At 35.0% G+C, this 17,622-nt stretch overlaps 3 protein-coding genes across 3 annotated transcripts; 1 reads left to right on the plus strand and 2 right to left on the minus strand.

The window, feature by feature from the left end:
* Nucleotides 1–2,320: 2,320 nt before the first annotated feature.
* LOC135849012 (DDB1- and CUL4-associated factor 10) lies at nucleotides 2,321–6,229 on the minus strand. Its single transcript, XM_065369138.1, has 8 exons — nucleotides 5,870–6,229; nucleotides 5,532–5,777; nucleotides 5,339–5,452; nucleotides 5,057–5,254; nucleotides 4,813–4,984; nucleotides 4,573–4,728; nucleotides 4,332–4,447; nucleotides 2,321–4,258 (listed from the first exon to the last, which is right to left on the minus strand). The coding sequence occupies exons 2-8, from the start codon at nucleotides 5,771–5,773 to the stop codon at nucleotides 3,397–3,399; spliced, it is 1,860 nt and encodes a 619-aa protein (XP_065225210.1). The 5' UTR covers nucleotides 5,774–5,777; nucleotides 5,870–6,229; the 3' UTR covers nucleotides 2,321–3,396.
* Nucleotides 6,230–10,104: 3,875 nt separating this feature from the next.
* LOC135849014 (phosphatidylinositol 4-phosphate 5-kinase type-1 gamma-like) lies at nucleotides 10,105–16,274 on the plus strand. The gene is made up of 3 exons (XM_065369141.1): nucleotides 10,105–10,601; nucleotides 10,678–12,026; nucleotides 14,970–16,274. The coding sequence occupies exons 2-3, from the start codon at nucleotides 10,772–10,774 to the stop codon at nucleotides 15,056–15,058; spliced, it is 1,344 nt and encodes a 447-aa protein (XP_065225213.1). The 5' UTR covers nucleotides 10,105–10,601; nucleotides 10,678–10,771; the 3' UTR covers nucleotides 15,059–16,274.
* On the minus strand, nucleotides 13,722–17,305 carry LOC135849015 (GPALPP motifs-containing protein 1). Its single transcript, XM_065369142.1, has 4 exons — nucleotides 16,520–17,305; nucleotides 16,276–16,455; nucleotides 15,651–15,800; nucleotides 13,722–14,910 (listed from the first exon to the last, which is right to left on the minus strand). The coding sequence occupies exons 1-4, from the start codon at nucleotides 17,051–17,053 to the stop codon at nucleotides 14,758–14,760; spliced, it is 1,017 nt and encodes a 338-aa protein (XP_065225214.1). The 5' UTR covers nucleotides 17,054–17,305; the 3' UTR covers nucleotides 13,722–14,757.
* Nucleotides 17,306–17,622: the final 317 nt, after the last annotated feature.

Genomic DNA, 17,622 nt, shown 5'->3' on the forward strand with positions numbered 1-17,622 from the left:
CTCATGGTCGTCTGTCTGTCGGTCTGGCGCAGGGCCTATTCTAAGGAAAATTTGGAGCTGCACAAACATAACTCACGATGCGACCGATTAAAAAATGATGAAGGCCTGAGCAAAGCGAGGGCAAAAGCTTTTGAAAATTAATGCTTTTTTAGAAGTAAAACGACATTAAAGGACCATATTTGTATTTATAAACAATACTTAGGACTGCTCAGCTAAGTTGCGGATTGCTTTTCAATTTTTCTAGCAAACGAATTAAAAATTTCATATTTTTAAAATAATATATGAATATTTTAGCATCCAATCTCTCAATTTAATGATGGATCCATTTTTAAAAATTCAATCATGACTGGAAAATTGACTTTAAAAATCATTACGTAGCCAAGCAATTCCTAAGTAACGTCTATAAATATGACCTTAAATACCTATTTTTAATGCAAGAAGTCAATTTTTCTACTCTTCACCAACTTTGGTCAGCGAAAATAAAAGAAAAATCATGTAGCCCGAGCGAAGCGAGGGCAAAAGTTGTGAAAAATTGATAATTTGAAACGCAAAATAACATCAATCTTGATACAGAAAATTAATTTTCATGGCTTCAAAATTTTTTGTTCTCAGGAAATTGAAACATCTTCAAAAGTACCTATGTAGGAATGGGAGGGCAAAAGCTCTCAAAAATTCACAATTCTTCATTTTTTTTTCAGGACGAAATTAAGTATAAGTACCTACCTACCTACGTTTTCAAATTGTTTACAAATTTTTGACGAAAAATATGACTTTTTTTTTGGTATTTTAGAGAAAAATTGGATCTTTTTGGTAGGTACATAGTTATGACAGGAATGAACAGAAATTCTTTTGGTATTTCAAGTGAAAAAGCATTATTTCTAAAGTGAGAGAACAATTTTTCTACTCTCTAACTTATAATCAGAAAATGCAAAGGGAAAATGGCTTGGCCCGAGCGAAGCGAGGGCGAAAACTTTTGAAAAATTTGGTTTCAAAGAAGTAAAAATCCATGGTTTTTAATGAATAAATAAATAAAATGAAAAATGTAGGTACGCAGCTAAATTTTTGGAACTGCGCAACCAATTCGGAACTACACACATTTTTTTTGGAACTGCGCAAAATGTGCGGAGCTGCGCCTTAGAATAGGCCCTGGTCTGGCGTCCCAAGGTCATCTGCCTGCTTGTCTGGCCTATTAAGGTCATTGACCAGTCAATATGGCTTCTCAAGAAGGTCACTGACCTACCTGTCTAGCCTCTCATGGTCGTCTGTTTGTCTGTATGTCTGGCATCCCAAGGTCATTTGCCTGCTTGTCTGACCTATCAAGGTCATTGACCAGTCAATCTCAATATGGCTTCTCAAGGTCGTCTGTCTGGCCCTTTAAGGTCACTGACCTACCTGTATATAGCCTCTCATGATCGTCTGTCTGTCGTTGGGCCTCCCAAGATCGTTTGCCTGCCTGCCTGCCTGTCTGGCCTATTAGAGTCATTGACCCGTCAATATGGCTTCTCAAGGTCATCTGTCTGCCTTTCTCGCCTCTCGGAATTCCAAATTAAAGTCTTACAAAATATCACTGATTCATTTTTAAAAGTTTGACATGATTACAGTAGGTAATTCACTAATTTTTTTCCAATTTCTTAAACGTCAGACTTACCTGCTTCAATTTAAAGGGAAGTAAATTCCAGAAATTGGAAATTTTTCCCCCAGTTTTTAAAAGTTGAAAATGATGTCAAGAATTTGTTGCAATTTCTTCCTAGTTCTTAAAAGTCAGCATTTCTTTGCAGAAATTGTAGACTTTGAAATTTTTTAAAATTTGAGATTTTTCAACTTACATAAAAATTCACTTTTCAATTAGTCACCTCCGATTTGCGATTCACCTTCCCTAAACGATTCAGAAGGTCGAACTTATGATAAAATTATATTTTCAGCTGCCGAAGTTGATTACAACGCCTTCTGGGGCTATTAGAAGTTCTTGAAAAAAAAAAAAAACAACTTTTGCTGGAGACTACAGATCAGCTGGAAAATTATGTCAATCGATTCGGGAGGTTGACTTTAGTCTACAAATCGAGTATCAGATTTTTATCTCCATACTTATTTGCTTTTTTTGTAGAAAATTAATAATATCAAATATGTTTTTTTGTCATTTTCAAAAATTCGCTCAGAATCGAAAAATCAATTTCGGCAGCTGAAAATTTGGTTCTGGGGTCTGAGTGACCTGCTCTTTCAGTGAGCCAAATTTCAGCTCGATCAGAGTTGATGAATTGTAATTTTGTAAAGGTTCCCTTATTCATAGGAGAACATTAATAATGATGCATAATAAAAGTCATACAATACAACTATTTATATTAATATTTTATACAATAGCGACAACCAATAGAACAGCGCAAAAAAAATATATCTTCTAATTAAATAAACAAAACAAGAGAAAAAAAATACGGAAAAAAATTTCCAATGTATACAAATCTAAATAAGTAAATCATGAGAAAAAAAAGAGAACCAATGTACCTCACTTGACGAAAGTTAATTAAAATCGATTGTCGTGAGGTCTGGTAATAAGAGAAGAAAGAGAGAGAGAAAATATACATTATACATATGTAAATTCGTACTAAAAATTGTACTGTAACATGATAATTTAATATAAAAATAACGTATTCGACTATGATCTACGTTAATAATTATTATAAATGACCAGAAACAAGAGAGACACGACGCAACAGCAAACTTACTCGCTGACGAAGATGAAGGAAGTGAAGAACAGAAAAACGGGACTACTGAGGTAGGAACAGGAAGGGAGAACAAAGGAGAGTAAAACACGTAATTATACGTACAAACGTTTGACGAAGAACGAGTACGAAAATGTAAAAATTACAAGTATATGGGAGGAGAAAATAGAGAATGGGTCGAGGATGAAATTTCACATAAATATTTATGCTCGAGTGTATTACTTACCTATCTTTTTAACGCTTTAGACACTATTTTCAGTCCCAGAAATGGAAATTTATGCTCCAGAATTTGTGAGATAGGTAAAAACTGTTCATAATCGATTCTTAAATTCTTGATCAGTCTTCTACTTTACAAATTGAAAATGTTATCAAACGTTAATTACACCAAAATATTACATTCTATTTAATATTTTTGAAGTGTAAAAAAATTTTAAAATACTGCTCGAGACTTTCGAAATAGATTTGGAGTCCTATAAGTTTCCGATAATTTCACGTTATAAATATGTAGATCGTCATAACTTGAAATTATAGAAAATACTTCACTTAAATCGAGTTGTAAAATATTAAAATGCTGGTAACTTTTTCAATAAATTTGAGAACTGAACGAGACTTGAAGTCGGCGAATTTCACTTCGAGCGAGATAATAACTATGAAAACGTCCAAAGGGTAAAACGTTTCTTTACAAAACAGGCTGGTACCAAATAATATGTCCGGATTGGCATCCAGACGCGAGGAGACAATGTCTAGAGGAGAACTTGCTGCACAGCACAATATCGCTGTGAATGGTACTGGTGCCCAGCTCATGCAACTGGACCGGTTTATCGTTAACGCAGGTACTCAGCTCGGAACACGAGTCATTAAATGCTAATAATCTAATACCGAAGCTATACGGCGAGCAAATGATGCGACCGTCTTGGGAGAATCCCAACTCCTTGATGAATCCTTTACCGGCGTTGGTTTCTTCGATAAAATGCGTCAGACGATTGGTATTACGGTGCACTTGGTGATTGGGAGGTATTTGATTTTGGAACTTGGTCTTTCGTTGGCCCCTGGAATTACGTCCGTTCGACGCCCAAGGACCGAGTATAAGCAACGCGTTACCGTGACTGGCGTACGAACTGGATCCTTCACTGGGCTCGCCTTCGTCGGAATGAGCTGCCGCCGAACCGGGAGTGTACGGAGATGAAGATGGGCTGAAAGGAGAAGAATCGTTCGAATTGCTCGACGAATTAGCGTCCGATGAGTTGACCTCTTCTTCGTACATGTACTGCTCTTCTAAACCGGATGACGTGCGAATCACCCGGATATGGTTGTGGAATTCGTGATGGGTAGGATGGGGTGGTAGATTAACTAAGACGTTTGATCGGTCACGTGATTCGTGAATGGTTATTAGAGCTTCCCATAGGTCTGAAGAAGGCGAAGTGTTTACTTCCGGAGCAAACATGTGGAAGGGTTCGGGGTTGCTAGGACTAGAGCTGCTGGCTCCGTTGGTTCGATCGGAATCGTGAGAGGTTGCTGCTTGAGCCGAACATTCGTCTTCCCTGAAACATCACGAAGAGATGTTATTAAGAAATCTGGCGACAGTTGAGCTAAAAAGTATGCAACTAGTCGTACTTTTCGGAATCGCTATCAGTATTTAAGGAATCTTGAATATCGTGAACGCAAGTCCATTCGGAACGTTCGTCTGAGGTAACGTTGCGTGTTAGAGCGCACCAACCTTGAGGGTGAATCTGAAAATGAGCAGAAATTTGAGTAAAATATGCGATAAACCATTTTTCAAAGAATAAAACTTAGCTAAGAGACTGAAGGTGACTAGTTTGATAATAATATTCGATATCCTTTCGACAAAAAATACCTGTAAAGAGGAGATCGTTTCAGCTTCATCTTTCGGGGGGAAATCGGTAATAAACTCGACACGATTTCGATCCCTACGTCTATTAAACAAATGCGTGTGTTTGGCTGCAACTGGTATGGTAGTTTCACTTATTTGCATCAGTCTATACATGTTCGGCTGTAATTAAACAAATACAAACCATCTTCATTACCGTACTCCTGAATTAACATCACTGCAATGCACGATTACCAACACAAATACCTTAAAGCCTTGTAAATCACTCTGCAGTGTTTGCAAATTTAGGTTATGAACGACCATTATATATCCACCGGTTGTGCAAATGACCATTTTACTAGCATCTGGAAGTAAATTCATCCTCATAAGCCCATTCGTTTGGAAAACTCGTTTATACAGAAGTCCACGTTCGGTGTAGCTGTAAATTCAGATTCATTTTCACAATCAACGTTATCTTCGTATATACGAAATTCACTCTAATTCAACTCACCTGTTAATATCCCAAGTGAATATTTGTCCATCGAAACCAGAAGTCACCAGTAACTTATCATCTTTAGAATATTCGACATTTTTCACCCAATTCTCGTGCCCATTTAAGACTCGAATACGAGTCTTTAAATTTCTCGTATCCCATAACGCTACGGTTTTATCATCGCTACACGTGGCGAACATACGCGAATCTAGAAACCTAAAGGACAAAAATACCAGTTAAGATTAGCTTCGAATTCGAATAAAGGTGCCATTTTGATGGAGGAGTTTTTCAACTACCAACCTGACGCAGTTAACGCAATCATTATGGGCGTTATCGATAGAATGAAAGTGAGTTTGTGAAATCGGATCGAATAACTGTACACTACGTTTTTCACAAGCAGCAGCCATAATAGATCTAGAGGAAAAAAATGAAAACCACGTTGAGAAAAATCCATCGTATAGTTAAATTTCTACTTGTGATTAGATCAGTTTACCCATCGGGTGAAAACTCCAAATTAAATATACATCCTGGTACAGCTACTTTGGACGACATCGAACTCTCCCAACGAGCTATTGGTCGAATAAACGAGTACATCTCTTTGTGCATTCTGTCGGTCATACCGGGTGCACTTTTCTGGCCTAGTTCTCTATTCCTTAACCATAGATGATGGTAATTCGACCCTTTCAGAGACAGCGGAGATATTCTACTGATGTTTTCTTTATCTCTTAGATCCATCGAGCTGGAAAATACGAAAAAACACGATGGTTTATTTTACGTATAACATACTACTACTTGAAGACTCTGTATCGAGTCCATTAAACACATGCCTACCAGGTGAATTTGTATCAGATGAAAGAAAAAACTAACACCATAAAGAACCTCGTATCCTCTAAATAACTAATTTTATTAGCACGTAGTATCAAACTGTTATCTGTGCCAATTTAATTAACTCATTTAGTTTGAATTTTATCGCGAATTACTTGCCACAAACACATGACTTGTACAGCAGCTTCGAATCTATCGTACTTGGGGCGATTGTTAAGGACGTGATCCTTTCCATACGTAGTACATAACAAAAAAGTATTTTACGTTAATTAATCGTGAAACGTTGATTAATCAAAAATAGTTTACATTCTCATCCTAAATTAGTTTTCCAATTTTAATGATGTTTCAATTTTTTTTTATGAATTATTGTGACGTCATATCAGTGATTTTGTTTACATTTTTGTCGATGATAAAAAATGCAAATAAATAAGAAGTAGGTAAGAAACGAGTACCTATTTGGAATATTTTGTTTGCCTTTTTTTTCGTACCTTTTGGATTGAAAAAATTAATTAAAGGTTAATTAGGTATTGGTAATTGTTATTTTTATTATCTTAGACGTGTTTGTTCTTAGAAAATATGTGTAAGTGAGAAGAAAGTCGATTACAGAATTATCATCTGTCATTATGCATCGTTGTCGTAATTGGATGAATTTGGATCCAATGCTGTAATATGCTATTTTAATCATTTATCTGGAGAATTTTCATGGTGAGGTCACGTCACATTTAAACCTTCGATTTTTTTTGTAAAAAAAAACTTTCATTTTCCAAAAATTAATAATTGTGCTTCAAGAACAACATCATTTTAGGAGTGAGAAGCTTATTTTTCTGGCCTTCATTCAAACTTTAAAACTTCAAACAGTAAATTATTTTGGAATTTCAATTTTGAAAAAAAACTAGCCTAAGCGAATTGCAAAACGAGGAAAAAATTACAAAAGCTTCGAATAATTATAATTTATTATATTGAACTCTCATTTTTGATGTGACAAGTTCATTTTTTGAGTTTTAATTCAAAGGTTGATATTATTTTAAAAATATTTTGGGGAAAAAATTGTTCCAGGTGGGTATATTATCTATTCATGATGTAAATAGGTACCTATATGTGACTCGCTGGAAATCATCACTAATTTCACTTGTTTCTCCCGTATTTTTTCCAAAACTGAATGTACTGCGATGGATTGGATAGAATTTTGAACAATAATTTGAAAAATAATGAAAAACTGTAAATCGCCAAAAATGGTAAAATTTCAAGTAAAATGTATTTGTCAAAAATACCTACATGACAAAGTTACCTATATAAACTCACAAAGAAAAAAATATATAAAGATCACTAAAATGAACAAATAGTGACGAAATGAAAAAAAAATGAAAAATTCCGGGAGAATGATCAAAAATATGCTTATGACTTATGAGAGTGTTAAAATTTAAAAACGTGTGGAAATAATGTAAAATCTGAAAAAAAAAAAAGTGATGAAATAAATATAAAACAATCTTTGAAACCGCTCCAACGCAAAAATAAAACATTGCAAAATCATTTTTAAAAAATGGTTTTAATAAAGTCTGCTTAAAATTTCATATTTTTTGGAATATGTAGTGATTTTATTGTTTTTTGGGTGTTTACAGATTTTTAAATGTTTTTGACACTTTCATGGATTTTTGACTAATTTTAGTAATTTTACCAATGTTTAATCTTTTTTTGGTTATTTTTTTTAGTAATTTTCAGTGATGAAAAACTGAAACTAGAACTGAAATGAGAAAAACTAAAACTAAAACTTGAACAGAAAAAAATGAAACTCAAACTGAAAACTGAAAAAAATAAAACTGAAACTAAAAACTGAAAACTTGAACTGAAATGTAAAAGTTTTGCCATCACGACATTCACGACAGCAAATATGATGCCCATATTTCTTCATAATTTTTGAGTTTGAATTTGAAATTTGAAATTTTTGTTGCCAAGTAGCAAATTTGTGTATGAAAATTCATGAAAGATAAGAAAAATTCATCTTTTTTCATTTATTTTTGAACCTCAAGAAATGATGAAAACTAAAACTGAAATGGAAAACTGAAAACTTGAACTGAAATGTAAAAGTTTTGCCAACACTGGTAATTTTATTGCATTTTTTTGCAGCCTTCAACATTTTTACACTTTATCATTGATCCACGCATTTCAGAAAAATTTTATTCATTTCATTGGCTTCAGTTTTGGGTGATTTTCCATGATTTTAATCCATTTTGGGCTATTTTTACATTATTTTAACGCATTTTTTCAACTTTTTTTTTGTGAATTTTGGGTGACTTTAATTCAATTTAATCCGTTTCTCACATTTTTTCGTGCATTTTTGCCAAATTTTGCTGAAATGATACATTTTTATGGCAGTTTTTAGTGATTTTATTGCTTTTTTGGATGTTTTTTTTACAACTTTACAGCATAAGTATTAAGAAATTTTCGCTGCTTTCTCATGATTTTTTGTCAAATTTTACTAATGTTTTATCAATGTTAGGTTCCTTTGAAATTTTAATGCATTTTTATCGCCTTGCATCATTTTAATGTGTTTTTAACAATTTTTTGTGCATTTTGAGCACAATTTCATCACCATTCAAAATGCTGCTAAATAACTAAAATAACTAGAGACCTTCTTTGGTATTTCCTTCCTGGGAAGGGGGGATTTTCATCCCCTCCCCCCGCTGTGTTTTGAGAAAAAATCAATGTACCTAAATCATTTTTAGCCGAATTTTTGTAAAAAATGGGGCTATTTGCGGTAAGCCAGTCATTTTACGTATTTATTTATTTCATTCATAAGTTTCAGTCCAATGGTGATTTTTCACGTTTTATGACCTGGAGCCTGTTCTAGAATTGATCGAATAAAGTCAAACTTGGGGAATGGGGTTCTCTTGGGAGTTAGAATGACCCCTGCAGTTTGGAGGGTCAAAGTTGAAAATTACAGAAAGGTCATTTTTTTGGAGAAACATAATTTGGTCCCAGATTAATGAAAATGGCCCAAATTCATACCATTGATGAGTATTGCTATTGTTAACAATATATCCAAATTTCAGATTCTTAGGTCATCCCCATCCCATTAAAGGTGGAAAACCCCTGATTTTGACCCTATGTACAATGGAATGGTGCCACATACGCCTTTGGCGGGTTTCAACCTTCTAACCCTATTTGACCCCTTTCCAGAGTTAAAAAGTGGATTTTTTGACCATTTTACATGTTTTTCGACCTTTAGGAAAGCCTACAACCTCTCCGAATTGACCTGGAGGGTCCAAATTTTCATAGTACATCGAGAGGATGTACCACAAGTGCCTTTTGCAGGTTTCAGCCTTCCAAACTCATTTTACCCCTCTCCAGGGCGAGAAAAGTGAATTTTTCAGCTATTTTCATTTTATTGTTTTTGTTTAAAAAAATGTTGAAATTTTTGAAATGAAAAATTTTTATTACTTTTTCAAGTTTTTTTTTTATTCAAAAATTTCAATGTGACAACCTTGACAGATTTTGTACATATTTAGATTGTTTTAATTTTAAACTGAAGAAAAATTCAACATTTTTTGAAAAAATTACCAAAATTTATTTATTTTTTCATTTTTAAAAAAATTCTTTCATTGTTTTGTTCCTATGGTAATTTTACGATTTTTTCGAACTTTCTTTCTGAAGGACGCTCCTCGTCCTTCCACAAAAAAAAGGCTCTGTAAAATAACTAATTAGTGATTCCTAATTAATATTCAGAATATTGTAGGTGCCAATGCTCCAAAACAACCTGAAACAGTGAAACTACGAGTAGGTACCTGCGTTGAAATCCATTTAGAGTGCAGCGTAAATTACTGAATTTCAGTTTTCCAATTTCCAACTTGATTTGGCATAATTTTATGGATATTTCGAATTTCAAAAATTTGCTGGAGACTCCAGAAGTCCAGGAATTTCCAGAAAGTTGCTGAAAGGCTCAGCTCCAAAACTACCTAGTACCTACCTATCTGAAACCACAGGCAGTTGACTGAATATCGTTTTGAAATCAGAGTGCAGAATGAATTTCGTAAAATTTTGGGCAACGTTCAAGTTTCAATGAATTTTAGCATCTAAAATTTTGGCTGGAGATATATTTTATTCATGTTTTTTCGGTTTCACATCATTTCATCTCTAGATAATTTATTTTCTTCATTGAAATCCTTTTGCACCTCACCAGCAAATTAGTACTCGACAGTTGTTCAAATTAGAATCCAATTCAATGGTCCAGATTTGGAACCGATAACAAGACGAGTAATCATCTGTTTTCGTTTGGAAAAAGAGAAAAGGACAGCCAAATTCTTAATTATTAATTCGAATTGATAACTTTAACCTGTACTTTTCAGTCGAATGAAACCTCAAAAGTTCTCAGTAATCGTGATAAGTTGTTAGTGCGTGAATGAATTCCCTGAAGTGAAGCTTTCATTCACAAGACAGACGCGAATCGAATGAACACAAAACGACAGTGTAAATTCGCGCAGTAGCGCCAACATCATGAAATTTCAATGGATTTATCAGCAACAGGAATTTTATCAATATTAATAGTTTTACCTTCTTTACGTAGACTGAAGTAGATTGTTGTCGAGTTCGCGTTAACTGTATGGTAGCGTAATGGGTGCTAATTTGATATACGTTCGGTTAATTGGACGTTGTTAATGACGTATCGATCGGTGGTTTGAACTCAGTAGTTAACCAGAATCGAAGAGCTGCAACGTTCACGATGTCTTAAAAAACAAAACGAGTAAGCTATGGTTGAAAATTAACCCTAAATCGTATCATTTATTCGTTAAATAACGTACGTTCTATTCGAATTACAGAGTTGTTGCTGTGGTAAAATGACACCTATCGCTGTGATGATGTTCGTAGTACGAAGTTGTGCCAGATTATCAAGCTGCTGCAAATAATGCCAAAATGTCCATCAGAGTATCAGATAAAGATAAAAAACTCGGTCACCGCCGAGTCGGCGAAGAAGGCGAAATTACATACAAACGTATAACTTCGAACCAGATCATGGGATCGATCCAGCTCGGTATTCAATACGCTGTCGGTGGTTTGGCTTCGAAACCAGAACGAGATTTACTCATACAGGATTTCATGACCGTCGAGACGAAGGTGTTCACTAGCGACGGAGCTAATCTAACTCCTGCCCATAAATTTCCGAGATTTTCGTTCAAAATCTACGCCCCGATCGCGTTCAGGTATTTCCGAGACGTATTCGGTATTCAGCCGGAGGATTTCATGCTGTCGTTTTGTAGCGCACCTTTACGCGAGCTGTCTAACCCAGGAGCCAGCGGATCGATATTTTACGTCACCGATGACGACGAGTTCATCATCAAAACAGTCACACACAAAGAGGCGGAATTCTTGCAAAAATTATTACCCGGTTACTATATGAATATCGTTCAGAATCCTAGAACACTGTTGCCTAAATTCTTCGGCCTCTATTGCTACCATTGTAATTCGAAAAACATTCGGTTAGTCGTGATGAATAATCTGTTCCCATCGTGGATCGAGATACACGAAAAATACGACCTGAAAGGATCTACTTATAAGCGTAAAGCGTCCAGTGCGGAGCGAGCTAAATCAACGCCGACCTATAAAGATCTGGATTTCATGGAACTGCATCCGACTGGATTGATTCTCGACCACGAAATGTACGACGCTCTGTGCAAAACCATCGAAAGAGATTGCACCGTGTTGGAGAGTTTTAAAATAATGGACTACAGTTTACTTATCGGTATGCATAACATATCAAAAAAACTCAACGATAGTACGCCAAAGAATCCAGAAGAGCCGAGCACGTCGAATGGCACGGTGCCTTCGAATGTACGCGCCGAAGGGCCTAGTTTATCCGCCAATAGGAATAAAAAAAGACACCTTTATCATACCACCGTGATGGAAAGCATCGATCAGCAGTTAGCCAATCAAGAAGTTATCCATCAGAATTCCGGTGGTATTCCTGCCAGAAGTGATAAAGGCGAAGATGTTATTCTATTCATCGGTATCATCGATATCCTGCAAAGCTACAAGATGATGAAGAAGCTCGAACATACCGTTAAATCGGTATTCTTCGATAGCGATACCATATCTGTCCACAGACCGGATTTCTACGCTAATCGATTTCTATCGTTTATGAAAAACGCTGTTTTTCAAAAAAATCAACTCGGTAAGCATCGCTTCTAAAAATGACCTAGATTTAAAAAGGGATCCCTTCCTTCAGACGTAGATTTTTAGTGCATACGAGAAGACGTCGGCTCGGAATGTTTTTATTTTCACGCTACATCGAACTTTACGTACCTATTTGACAGCCTGTTAAACAAATGGCACACATCATGATTACCTTCCATTTCATTTCAAAATTACTCGACGAAAGAGCCAATATTCTAATATCGATAGTTCGATACCTTTAAAACACACTTGTTCGTGTTTAATGAGCTCCTATTCATGTACTAGGTGTTCGAAAAATACGCCAAAAATTAACCCAATCGACCTTCTCCGGTTTTGTTTCTCGTTGTGTATTCGAGAATGAATACGTTCAAGTGTTAGAGAAATTTATTACGCGATTATCTACTTATAAAAAAATGACTCGAATTACATATTCTGTGGCCTTCGACGTTCCACTAGCTAAATTGTCCAATCGTTGACTCGATCATGCTTCGTTAAAGTTGTAATGTTAATCATAACCTAGCCAGTTGCTCGAATACTTTTCTCACGAAGGTCGTACGTTTGCTTGCCCATTGAAGATATACTCGACGTGACTACTTACTTTGAAATTTTCGTGGTAATTTTTTTCCAAGGTCGAGAGCGAGGTGTAATTTGGGGGATTTTTGATACATATTTGTACGTTGAGCGAATTTAAGATGGTTTACAGAAATGTTTTGTGAGCTGAAAAGCGAAAGGAAGACGAATTTCTCACATGGACTCTTTTCTGGATGAAGGCAATTTTTTTTTTGAGAAGTATGAGTAATTTTTTGATCCTGAAAATCATTGTGCTGTAATATTGTGGTCTTACAAAATTGGTTGAAATTTGGATAAATATTTTAAATAGGTCAAGCTTGAGCCACTGCTTGATTTTAGCTGCTCAAATTGATTTTCAGGCTTTATGAAAAAATCTTTAAATTCTGGAGAAATCGAACATCGCGCTGGAGGCTCCAGAATGTCTCAAAGTCTCGTAATTGAGGTGGAGGGGGTGGAGTATTAAACAAGATACAGCAATTTGTGCCCAAAATTTTCCTATGAGCTACAAAATTTTGATTTTTTGAATTTTTTTTTCTCCTAAAATTATGGTCAAAAAATTCACTTGAGCTGTCCACTTGGAAATCGGTCCAAATGTGGATAAATCCTTTAAACAAGATCGAGGATAACTTACGACTCGATTTTCAGCAGCCCAAATAGATGTTCACACCTTCTAGAAAAAAATTTCAAATTCTGTAGAAATCGAAAATCATGCTGGTGGCTCCAGAAGGTGTAGAAATCGCGAAATTCTGTTCGAGGGAGTTGATATTAGTTTCAGGACTAATTTCCATAATTTTTACTGAATAATTATTGTGCATTTTAAAAAAATCATAGATCGCCAAAAATGGTCAAATTTAAATTTTCAAAAAATTGAAAAATCAATTTGTGCAGCTGAAAATTTGGTTGTGAGACTTTCAGACCATGTTTTTTCCAAAAATCGTGGTCTGATTCAGGGTTTCAAATTTCCCTTTTCCCTCCTCTTCACATTTCACGATCAGTGATAATTTGATCAAATTTCTGATTTCAAATCCCTATTGGAGTCTTTCTAAATAAACACGAGGACTAAAAATCTGAATTCTTTCTTTTTTAGACGATTAATTATTGGGTAAAAAAAATCGAGAACATGTTTTTTACTCTTCTTTTCAATAGTTTATTTTAATATTCATATTCCTTTTACTAACCAGAAAAGTTTCTGAACCCACACTCAACGATTTGAAGGAAACGAACAGGATCGAAAAAACAAGTCCTAAAACCTCGGAACCAAAATTTCAGGTGATGAAGTTTTTTTTTGAATTTTTGACAAATTGTTAAAAATTTGAAAAATGAAAAAAAAATGTTTTAGGGAGAGTTTAAAATTTTTTCAAATTTTTTTCAGCAAAGTGAAAAGTGAACTAATGTGGATAATTTGTTCAAATTCAACTCCCATGCATCAACATTTACTAGTTTCGGACCAATCTAGAGCCTCCAGTGATTTTTCGAATTTTTTTCAGATATTTGAAATTGCCCTGGGAGGGCCAATAATGAACTTTGGCCCCTATGACTTTGGTCGGCGCTTATAGGGCACCCCCTTCGCTATTTTAAATGGTTACTCCGAAATTCCAGGAGTTTTTTAATTTTTCTGGAATTCACAAATTGTTCAAAAATTAATTTTTAAACTGGCACCTCTGAAATTTTGAAGTAATATCTAAAACGATCGAGAGAATGTCCAATGGACACAGAGAAAACTTATTGAAGCTAAAGTTCATTTTTGGCCATTCCAGAGTGGTTTGAAATTTCTAGAGAAATTTGAAGAATTGCTGCAGACTCCAAAATGGCTCAAAACTAGTAGCTGTAAATGAGTGGGAGTTGAATTGAAGGATTTAATCGCACTGCTACACCGTGTTCCAAAAATAATAATTGAAACAGCTTTTTTGAATTTTTTGAATTTTTTGAATTTTTTTAAATTTGCCAAAAAATCCAAAAATAAACTTGAGCATCTGAAATTTTGGTTACGAGAGTTTCAGGACAATATTTATGCTCTTTCGATCAAGCTCGGTTATGTTCAAACCGCAGAGTGGAAGTTCGAAAAATTCCCTAAGGTACTTAAACAATATTTTACACACTTGATAATCACAATACTTCACACGAATACAATATTACATTACAGAACATCAATAAATAATTTATAGGTATTTCGATTTGCTATGTGCAAATCTGCTATCTAAAAGTTGGGATTTCTTCAGCATAGATTTTTTCTGAGCCTCGTCGAATTTATTAACTTCTAAATCTACGTCACGATCGAACGGTCTCCTCTCCCCCTTGCCATCTTTGCTTTCCTGCAAAGAAAGTGTAAAATAAATAAATTAATATATTGATTTTTCCGTTATATGTTCAGGTACAGCTACACAGGCCTGTGATAATAATTTAAGCAGCAACGATACCGAAGAAGCCGTTAAAACGGAGAATACTCATCGCAGTACTTAAATTCATACTGATACGATAGGTGTCGAAAAAATATGTATATTTTGCCCATTGGTTTTATTGTATGACCTTTGTTTGTTTTTTGTTTTTTTTTTCGGTTATTTGTTTGATTTTTTATTTTTATTATCCTAATCCTTACTGTAAAGTTACCAGTTGTTGGTGATAAAATATCGGATAAAAATATTAACTTATTGTTTTTAACGTAACATTCCTTTGAAAATGATTCATGGCCAACACACACGCTACATTCCATATTATTATTATGTCAAGCCATGACAAAAATTTATCTTTTTTTTTGTTTTGTTTTTATAAAGCTAAAAAAATGAAGAACCACATACGAATTGTATTCGAGTAACGAAATCATGCTTGCTTGATGTGGTGTAAATAGCTGAAATTTTTTTCCCCTTGAAATTTTTGGGCTTGAGTTCCTATAATTTATTCGATGTGCCAGTTAAATGTTGAATGTTTCGCCCGAACTGAGTTTTCGTTTTTTAATTGTTATATTTATAAGATCCGGATTGAAAAAGACGGTGTTTTTGAAGTTTTTTTTTTTTTACATCAGTATTAAATGTTAAGTGGCTTGCTGTTTACTTACTTGTTTTTTCTTCTTTAATTTCTCTCGATGTATTTCGAGCAATGATTTTTTATCTTTTTTTTCTTCGGTTTTCTTTACAATTTGATCCATTATTTTATTACGTTGTTCGACGACGAGTTCTTCGAATGCGTTCGTATCATCGACCGGTTCCTGAGGAAAGATATGATTTGAAAAATCAGTATTTACTATTTAAAGCAATTTTACCACATTTTTGTGTATTTGTTCAACAAGGTTGTGCTTTCAAAACGTGAAAAAATATTCTAAAAAGAACGGCATTCCGCTCAGCATTTATTATCTAGTCACAGATGGTTGTAATTTTGCAGTTTTTTTCCTTTTTTTTTTTCTTTTGTCATTTGTTTATTATTGTTTTTCTTTCAAAAGATAAATTATTAAATGATGTGCTTCCAATGTGGTTTTTGATCTTGAAAGGTGTAATTTAATGTGAAATATATGATCAGCTGCCGGATTCGTACCATCGTGAGGTTTGCGTCACAATCAAAACTGTTGTAACTATGGTTATAAGTTGATGTATAGTTTTATTTTTCTTTGTGATTAACGTTTTATTTTACTAATGTGTAGCTAGAGTGTTGTTTTAATATGTATTAAAAATTTGGCATCGAGTTACCTCTTGTTGTGATTTATTTTTATCCAAAGGTGTTTCTGTCCATAAAGCTCGGTTCTTCGGATCACCGGTCTTGTTGGTGGCTCTGAATTTACGCGGTCCTAGACCGAAATAGTTGGCTTTTTCGGGTGGTAATTCGGTCATCCAGGTTTCACGAGCGGTTATGTCTTCGTCTCCGGTACCCTAAGAAAGAGTTGAGAGTTAATAAACGTGTATTTGAAATTGTTGCAAAGAAAATTACGCTTACTTTCAACAGGAATTCATATTTCAGAATCTCTGCTCGTTCATCTAGTGCTTGCTGAACGCTGCTAGAGCTTTGTACATTGCCTGGTAAAGGTCCTATAATGTCACCGACGTCGTCATCGTCATCTTCTTTCTGAGCAGCTCGTGGTCTTGTATCGGCTACCTTTGCTTTACTTAGATGAGGAGGTAGTTGAGGGCCAACTAGTTGAGGTGGTAGTTGAGGACCGGTGAAATCTGATGGAGGTTGAGGACCACTCACATCAGTCGAAGGTTGAGAACTAGTCAAATGAGGTGGCAGTTGAGGGCCGGTCAAATTTGGCGGTAGCTGAGGACCGTACGAGTCACTATGACTAGATGATGAAGGTCTTGGTTCCGAAGATGTCGATGGATCTGGAGCCTTCGAAGGTTGTAAAACTGTAGGCATACAAGGACCGATTACCTTTTGCTTCTTGGAACGTTCATTTGCAGAATCAGAGTCGCTGCTGGAGCGTCGGCGATGCTTGGATTTATGCTTTTTCTTCTTCTTGTGATGGCCCATTTCTGACTGCGATGGATTAGGGAAGCGTTGAAGATGTCAGAATTATCGCGAAGTGGTGATTTTACGTTTATTGAAAGTGTTTTTTCAGTTCAATAGCTCAATTTACTCAATTTTAATTTTTTTTATCACCGTTTTCCTTATCTTTGCATTTTGTTTGTAAACTTGCAGTAAGTTCCATCTTGAGATTTTCAGATTTCTCCCTCACTTACTGCCAAGAATGAATGAGATTTTTGTACTCGATTGATTAATTAGAATTTTAAACGGATTAATATTCATCCTAATATGTATTTAAAACAATTAAAATCGATTTAAATCATTTAAATCAGATTCAACGCCGAATTTCCAACTTCATTATCAACGTGTAATTCGTACCCACTTTGATTTCCATATTTATGGTAACACTGTTTTCTTAGTTTACATGAAATCAGCGCTAGTGTCGCGTCGATCGTGACGTCATGTTTACGAACCTCGAAAACAAAAGAACGTTAGGTGTTTGTACGAGCGTCTGGAGTCTGACATTACACAAAACCTATCCGCCAATCAGAATCTGTTAGGGAGGAGTTTCTCGT

The sequence above is a fragment of the Planococcus citri genome, chromosome 5 (genome assembly GCF_950023065.1).
Source record: "Planococcus citri chromosome 5, ihPlaCitr1.1, whole genome shotgun sequence".
Taxonomy (NCBI): Eukaryota; Metazoa; Arthropoda; class Insecta; order Hemiptera; family Pseudococcidae; genus Planococcus; species Planococcus citri.